The sequence below is a fragment of the Notothenia rossii genome, assembly GCF_949606895.1.
Source record: "Notothenia rossii genome assembly, chromosome: 1".
NCBI classification, from domain to species: domain Eukaryota; kingdom Metazoa; phylum Chordata; class Actinopteri; order Perciformes; family Nototheniidae; genus Notothenia; species Notothenia rossii.
Genome location: NC_136912.1, coordinates 40,177,089 through 40,186,114, shown reverse-complemented (window position 1 = coordinate 40,186,114; position 9,026 = coordinate 40,177,089). Strand labels below are relative to the sequence as shown.

Genomic DNA, 9,026 nt, shown 5'->3' with positions numbered 1-9,026 from the left:
CGATTTGAGCATCCCCAGGCAGCACAGCAAACCATGGTGGCAACTAGGAGGCAGCACAGCAAACCCGGACAACACGGAGGAAAAGGCACAGACAAACTGCATGATATGCTATTCAATGTTTATTGAATTCCATGTATTTGCAATGGATGTTCCTAAAACAACACATTTTAAATCATCATCATCATCATCATCATCATCATCATCATCATCATCATCATCATCATCATCATCATCATCATCATCATCATCATCATCATCATGTTGCTGCTGCTGCTGCTGCTAGTCCTTTGATAGTCACCTGTCGGTCTCCTGTCCTTTCTGAAAGCCATAAAGATGACATTCATGGGCGCGGGAAGGGGGGTGCTGAGGGCGCTGCAGCACCCCCTAGCGGCAGGCAGGGGGTGCGGAGCTCCCCTGTCTGAATTATTATTTGACGGTTATTGCTGCTCCCGCTGTGCATCATCTGTGTAATATGTAGCCAATAAATTCCACATTGTTGGTCAAATAATATTTTGGCCTGCCCCAAATGTTTTTTCTGTAGCCCCTGACAATTCTACCTCAATAATATAATACATTAACCGTGCTTTACGTGAACCTCATCAAGACACTAGAAAGGACGGCAGGACTGTAATTTCCCGTGTTCAGTGAATGCAACAGAGGCAAGACACCAGACCAATCAGAGAGTTGCATGGAAATAAAAGTGTGCTTGTGTCATTCAAGCTCGCGGCTCTGTGTGTGTGCGGAAATAGCGCATTTAGTGTGTGTGAGAGAGGGGGAGAGAGAGAGGGACCGGTGCCAGCAGCAGGGACCGTGTTGTTAGCATCTGGTTAGCTAGCTGCACTAACGGACATACGGAGCTGTTTGTTCCACAACAAGCTGGAGGAGAGCTCTCCTCTCAGACTGAGAGGCTCAGGTGAGCTAAAGGACTCTCTGAGTGTTTAGATAGTTAAGTTTAGTCTAAGTTATCTCAGTGGGTCTCAAAAGGTTTGGTCAAAAATTATTCAAAAGATTATTTCCGCGGCACACCTTCATATGATCATTATAGTTATAAAAAAAATAAGAGAATAAAGGAAAAACAGTTATGAAATACTATATGGCAGTAAAACAAGAATACAGTTTGAAAGGGGAGTGATTTGTAAAATATCCATAAAGAAAAAGAACATCTGCTTACAGTTGTGTTTCATCTGGGTGTTGAGAGATGTATCCATAGATCTCTTAATGTTGCTCTCAAAGTGCACCAGATTGATGCTTTTAACTTCAATATTTAAAAAAAATCTTCCCTGGGGAGCATCCCCCCGACCCCCCTAGAGGAGGTGAGGTCCACTCCCCACTCGTAAAAAATAGCACTTTACCCCTGCCTATATGCCGTGAGCTGATTATCGAGCCTTCATTGTAACAGTCGCGGGGTTTACTGTGTGTTTGCGTGTGGGGAGTTTTTTTGTGCGTGCTCTATAGTGCCCGTAATAGTGTTCACTGGAGTCCAGCACCTCAGCACCCCCACTCAAAATACCTTCCCGCGTCTCTGATGACATTAGTCATTTAGATAATTTGTGTCCTCAATTACCATGGGATTACTGAAACTACCATGAATTTAAGAAAATGGTAGAAATTAATCTAATCTGAATTTTGAAGCATTCCTTTAGATCCCCTCCCTCTAAATATATCAATAAACATTAAAAAGTGATGCTCCTGACTACCATACAAGTTTAAGAAGATAATATTGGTTTTAAAGAATTCAAAGCTATAAATAAACAGCAACAGACTCTTTAACCAAGGCACTGTTAGCCCAACATGTAAACTAGTTGCTCCGCAGCCTCCGCTCGGGAAATACTAACAAGCTGAAGGAACGGCACACCAACCTCCGCACTATGGGAGATCGAGCTTTCTGTGCAGCTGCTGCCCCCCGGCTGTGGAACTCACTCCCAGACCATCTCAGAGCTCCTCAACCTGTGAACACTTTTAAGAGAGCACTAAAAACCTACCATTTTAACAAAGCATTTGGTTAGCTTTTTAAGCCGGTTTTAATAACCCTGCCTCTCCTTTTTAAAACTTGTTTTTAAACTTGTTTTTTAACCTGTTTATACATTTGTTGACTCTTGCAAATGGTTTTCTTTATCTTTTTTTATTATGTACTGTAGCACTTTGAGGTTTGTTTCAAATGTAAAGTGCAATACAAATAACATTTATTATTATTATTATTAGTTGCTCACACTAATCCTAATATTATCACCTATTATTAGCAAATTCTATTTTATTTTAAAAAACATATTGATGTAAATACATACACATATCGATTTGTTGTATAAATATTGCAAATCAAAACCTTTATTCACTAATACAGTAATTACCAAAAATCGTAGTTCTATCTCCTGTTATCAATGCATTCACATTGCCCGCCATGAACTTCCGGGGAACAATCCTCGTCTACATGAACCACGTGACGATAACCGTTTTTGGACTTCCGCTGTCGTAACTCTTCTATCTATATGGCGATGGGTTTGTCAAGCGAAGCGGAGAGAATACTTACTTCCGGTTGTAAAATTCTCTAAAGCAAATGAGCTGCTCCGACCCTCGGTCCTGACGGACTCCAACTTGTGTTTATTAATCAAACAAATAAATACACACAAGGATACTTATGTGTTGTTGAGTAAATAACAGTGTGTGGTTTAGAAAATAATACAAAATTAGAAGGAAAAAACGATGAAACAATACCGATTTCAGTATTCTGAGCCCCTACTCTCCCCATAACTGACGGCAACAAAATTCCTACATTATTCAATTAAAATAAAGAAGTAAAAACAATAAGTGTGGCTTGATATTGAGTAAGAAAAAGGTTGATAAACGCTGTGAGAATGGATCTGCGGAGAGCATTTCGCCGCGATCCCAACGTGTCTATTACCAACGTTCAGGGAGCTCTATGCAAGTCGTTGACGGGGAGGGGCCCTGACCGTCCGTCAACATGTGACGGGTTGAGAGTGAGAACGTGTTGCTGTACAACAAATCACCTCTGGCTGGAAGAGAACTCTCTGCTCCATAGTTTCTCTCTTCACTGTACATTTGACATATTCAGTGTAATATTTAATATTCCATCTGTCACATAGTTATGTAAATATAATACCTTGCATATCTTGTTATGCTCATTTGTAAACTCAACATGTATATTTTCTTCTTTATTTCTTGTCTTTTTATTTGTATTGTATAATGCCATGTGTTTTAATGCTGCTGCAACGCAAATATTTCCCAAATTGGGATCAATAAAGTTCTATCTTATCTTAAACCAACAACCAGTGTTCCGGATTTTACAAAAATATTCAAGTGCTAACCCATATTGTTACTTCTAAATGAATTTATTTCCAAACGCATTATAATGCAGTGTGATGTAAACAACAAAAAGTACCACAGACGTATGCTTAATTTATATTTATTCATCAACCAACCACATCAATAACATTGTTTTTAAAACAATAAAATTGTCCTCTCTGGCAATGGTTTACTTATGTATTTCACCACAATAGAAGTAAAAGGCCACCATAAGGGTGTATGTCTTGACTCTAGAGCGTTGGGGTTAGTCTAACATGAAAAGCATGGACAACAGAACATATAATCAAGTTATGCAAACGGTTATAACATACAGTATTAAGAAATCATACAACACAACCATTTTTTTATGATTTAACTATGTATATTAAACATGTACATTCTATGTGTAAATCAAATATAACAATTTATAACGATGTATTATTTGGTTTTGAGAACAACAATGAGTGGATTCACCAAATAAACTATTTGTTGTTTATCTCAATGTCCCTAATTATACATCCTAAAAGACAGTGCATTGTACATGTTGATTGAAGTACTTCAATCAATCAGGTTAATAGCTGGAGACCAAAAAGGAAATATAACGGACAAAGCAATTAAAGCAAGTAACGCAAAAGAAACAAAAATGAACAATTAGAGGAAAGCTGTTATTGGCCTGCGGTGTAACAGGTGCAGTCATATAAAAGTAATGACAGGTAAATCCTATAAGAGATCGAAAATAATAATGCATAGGCATCCCGTTCTGGGAAAAAAGGGAAAGACCTCCTGCTCTTGGACAATGATGTGCTCACCAAGTTGTATGGTAACCAGCAAGATATACTTGGAGATTTAGGAATTTACATTCTAGTGTTTCAAAAAGGATCAAAAGTGAATGGTTCATTGCTTAGGATGCATTCCAGGGACGCTGAGCATTTTCTTCAATACAATTTAAGTTGTGTACAAGTGAAATTGTTGGCCTGATGCTGCGGCATAGGGAAAAGTCATATGGTCAACATATTCAAGGGTGATCTTCCATTGAGGAGTATGAATACAATCTCTAAATGTAAAGTCAGTAAAGTATTTACATTTCTGATAGGACATCAATTCTTGGCGGATATTCGTGCTTGAGAGCAGCAGCAATCTGGGGAAATACAGAGAAACAAAAAAGAGGGGCAGATCAGAAACCACATTTTTTGAATACACAATGTATGTTTAGCATTAATGAATACAAAAGTAACAGCAACATGTCTAGGTTGAGGCTAAATCAACAAAGATACTGTACATTAATTAATAAGTAAATTACCTAAATTATGTTTCCTTCTTCATCTTCACTGGTGTCTGGACTGCTTAGGCCACTTTGACTTTCCTCTTCATGTTGAAGGAAACAAGCATCAGGACCTAAAGCAGTCTTGTACTGCTGCAGTACCACCTGCAACCTCTCCAACGCCTCAGCATGCTTCCTTCTTAGGGTGCACCCAAGTCCTCCATTCCCCTTGTCTACATCTGAAAATACACAAAATATTGTTATATGGACATACTATAAAGTAAGATTGCTTCACGAGGCCAGAGCACTTCAATGGAGTATATTCTCTCCCATGTACATATAAAGATGATTGTCACTGTCAAGGGACTTCATTATGTAAAATGGCCGGGTCGAATGGGCAAAGGCCATTATACTCCATCCAATTTCTGTGACCAAGAATGATTTGGGCTGACTTTTTTTCCTTTAAAACTCATACTTTACAAGGTAGGTTAAGTTCTGCTTTCAACTTACCTTCCTCAGCCATCTTATTTTTTAGAGCAACTGCCGTGTTCTGCAACCATGTGCAATGCTGCGCCATCTCCCACAATAGGATGCCTTTCTCCTCTTGCAGTCTCCGTGTAAGCATGACTTGATCAAGTATCTTTTTCTTGGCTGTAAAGTTAGCTAAAATCCAATCACAGTTATGTATATACATGAATCACATTTTCATTATAGCATAACAATATGTTTAAAACTCCAAACATGTACTTTCAAAATAATCAAATGTATACACAATAAGAAAACTTAAGATATACCCTTAAACTAAATGAATTTTCTAACACTCTACATCAGAGGTGCCCAGTACGTCGACCGCGGTCGACCGGTCGACCGCGGGGGCAATGCTGGTAGATCGCGAGTCATTCATAAATTAAAAAAAATCCAGCTCCGTTAAAATAGACAAAACAGGTTTTGATCCCTCCTCCCTTGGCCTCCCTGCCACTTAATTCAGGAGTTGACTTGATTGACAGAAAAAGCGACCTATTGCTTTCCAGTCTGTTAACCCAGAATGCAAAGCGATACAAAATCAGTCAAGTGCCGGGAGAGACAAACAACAAAATGAGTGCGGGAACGAGCAAAAAGCTAAAGACATACCACTTCCACACAGAATGAGAGGGAGAATCTTTTTTTTTTATGTCACATTCAAAGGTTATTTGCCTTATTTGTAAAGCAAGCATCGCTCTGCCAAAGAAAGGTAACGTGGAGAGGCATTATCGGAGTGTTCACAAGGCATATGACAGCGACTTCCCTCCGAGTAGCGAGTTGAGAAAGAGAAAGGTCATGTATTATTGCTACACAAACATTATCTCTTAGTCTTAGTGTCGCCAACTCGTTTCTAAAATGCAAAAAGACAAACAAATGCGTCTATGGTCGGTGTATTTTCTATCTTTCCAATCCAGAAGAGATCTCTCTCTCCCCCGTCTGTTTGCAAGGGGGCGGGGCAGTTTACACACACGCATCTGCTACATGCAGCAACACACGGAGGAGATGGTGGAGAGAAGCGCTCCAAGGTGTGGTTACATGTTACCCGTCTTGAGGTGGACAATGCTCGTCACCAAAAGTGTTTAGCATGTAAGGGCGGTAACACGAGCAATTTGTCTAAACATTTAGCAAAAGTGCACCACATTCAGACGGAGGAATGCACCGGGTTCGACTGTCTTTCGAGTAGCTCTGTAGCCCCATCCACGAGTAACGTTTCCACGTCAGGTGTTATGTATGCTAGCAGCAACACACAGAGTTAACTCAATTATACAAACATGGGTTAATGATTACAGGTAACTGAGTTATTTATTTTGTTAAAGTTTCAGCTATTCTGTTTCCAGTTCTGTCATCAGATTATTTAATAAGATTTGTTAAAACATTGTTGTTTCTTTTGATGTGAAATATTATTTATTTAATTAAAATAAAAAGCAATGTTAATTTTGTTCACAATTTGTTAAGTTAATTTAATAATATATGTATTTTTGAATCAAGTATTGATCTTTATTGTCTTCATTGTTAGTTTCCACATGCCTAAAACAACCTCAAACTAAATCTAAAAGTTGATGGCTAAATAAGAGCGTTTGAGAAATTGTGCAAGGCACACAGTAATAGTCCGAATAGTCGATTAATCGTTTCATTAATCTATAGATTAATCGATAATCAAATGAGTCGTTTGTTGCAGCCCTATTGTAGTTATCCCATGTAAAAATAAAACGTGTTATTCAGCAACCCTTGCAATTTGGGATTTTATTTTTGGTTGGTAGACCTCGGTTAGCTGGTCATTTCAAAAGTAGCTCACCAGCCAAAAAAGTGTGGGCACCCCTGCTCTACATGATATGTGCATAACTCAGCAAGGTATACCTTCTTATAACAGAACTTCAAATTAATTATTATGAAATATCTGAAAACTGACCCATGCCATGAACTTCCCACGGCCACAGCGCGGACATGATGCTCCCTCCAGAGAGGGAATGCTCCACCGCAGCAACATCTATGCCTCTGGCAGAGTCGTGTACCAGCTGGTTGTACTTCAGTACCTCCTGATTAAGGCGCTTTTTGTCGTCTGCAAGCTTCCTTCGAAGTCGATGGCGGAGCTTGCTGCTGTCTGAAAAAGACATGAAGTAGTGGGATAGGGATATGTGACAAACTATATTTGCAAGTGCAAAAAATATATATAATTCTGTAGGTTGAATCTGCAACCTAAAACATTATATTGTTATACCATTCTGTCGGTAAAGGGATTGCTTCCGCTGCCTCACACTTAGGTAAAGCCCCTCAATGCTTTGCTGCAGTGCTGTTTGAAGGATGTCTTCAGAAGTACCCGATGTTTCTGATGTTCCTTTAGAAATAATATTGGCAGTAAAATGTACTGTTACACAATACGTAACGGTTTTGAGAAACAAAGTTGTGCAACATATTTAACACCTTTTAACACAAATTGATGGTACAGCTATGGAAACTGGAACATATCAGAGATAAACATGGACACATAGTTGGCTTGCTATTACTTGAAGATTATGTCCCTGTCTACTGAAATCCAGTGAGGGTCCCATTACGTGGCATGAAAAATCAGCCTTATTGCCTTAAAATTGGCTGCTCTTTAGGATCAAATCTGTAAATTCAAACAGTCATGGACAATGATATGTAGCTGGTGTTATCTCGTCGTGCTTACCAGATGCCCATTCCTTCACGTCGGAAATCCACGTCGACACCATGTCATCTGAGACACAATGTAGCTCCGTCTTGAGTTCTTCAAGACTTGCAGTCTCTTCCAGGAGACTCTTACTAGTCTGATAAACAGTAGACGATGGACATTTATCAAGATTAAAACTTGCTATGATTAACAACAAGCCATGTGCAAATGACAAAGGACACAACAACACCTTTAATAGGAGGCTCACCTTCACATATCTTGTGGAAAGTGCCGGATGAAGGGAGTCACCTTTTTTCCTGTTCCATCCCATTGCATGCACTGTGAGCATGTCCAGTCGTGCTTTTGAAAGCAATAATGAGGTTATGATGTGTCATCTAAAAAAGTATGCAATAATAGGGCAAAACCTTCGACTCACCTGCTTTGTACATGTATTTTGTTGTCAGGGCACAACGGGACAGGTAGCTGTTGACCTGCTCCACCTCTTCCCCAGCAGTCATCCCTGGTTCTTCCCACTCAATATAATCTGATGGTAAAAGGTTGCTGGAATTGTTGTGCAAAGAGGCTACATACTACTATACTAAAGAGTATCGCTTAGATATTTACTACTTCAGTATTATAAATATAAAAAATATAAATGTACGTGATACAAAAATATTTCACATACCTCGCATTTGGTAGCATGGGCTCGAGCATGCATTACACTGAGGAATGGCTTCATGGTGGTCAGCTCCTGGAGTGCAGGAAGGACACTTGCAGCTTTCTCCATGTACGGCCAGTACTTGCAAGCCACATCCATGGCGAAGAACTTGGCTTTGTCTGGCATGAGTTCCTTTTGAAGATACAGGGGGGAAGGCGAATATCTCCCCCCTGTACATATTTAAGGCCTTCAAAAGAAACCCATGGCGACATACAGCCACCTCCATCCCTTCTTCATCCAGCTTTGAAGCCCTCCTTGAAGTCTCCCTCGCTGCTGTCCACTGGGAGTCCCCACATGTGCCTCTTGCCTGGGTCTAAGACACACATTACACACGCCTTTTCTTATCAAGCTCCACTTTTGTGGAATCAGCTTCCAGTTTGTGTTCGGACGGCAGACACCCTATCCGTTTTTAAGAGTGCGCTTAAGACCTTCCTTTTTGATAAAGCTTATAGTTAGGGCTGATTAGATTCAGCCCCTAGTTTTGCTGATATAGGCTTAGTTTGTCGGGGGACATCTTACTTCTTCCTTCTCTCTGTCTATACCTGTGTACTCTCATGTTCCGATTAACCCAGCTTCCCCAAATGTCTTTCTTTTTG

The 9,026-nt window shown here is 39.7% G+C and overlaps 1 protein-coding gene across 1 annotated transcript; it reads right to left on the bottom strand.

Annotated features, from left to right (window-relative positions):
* Positions 1-928: 928 nt before the first annotated feature.
* On the bottom strand, positions 929-8,656 carry LOC307037097 (uncharacterized protein; the record flags this gene model as incomplete). Its single annotated transcript, XM_079677849.1, has 9 exons — positions 929-4,438; positions 4,601-4,800; positions 5,072-5,224; positions 6,993-7,184; positions 7,302-7,418; positions 7,752-7,869; positions 7,981-8,072; positions 8,149-8,256; positions 8,398-8,656. The coding sequence occupies 8 exons, from the start codon at positions 8,654-8,656 to the stop codon at positions 4,601-4,603; spliced, it is 1,239 nt and encodes a 412-aa protein (XP_079533975.1). The 3' UTR covers positions 929-4,438.
* Positions 8,657-9,026: the final 370 nt, after the last annotated feature.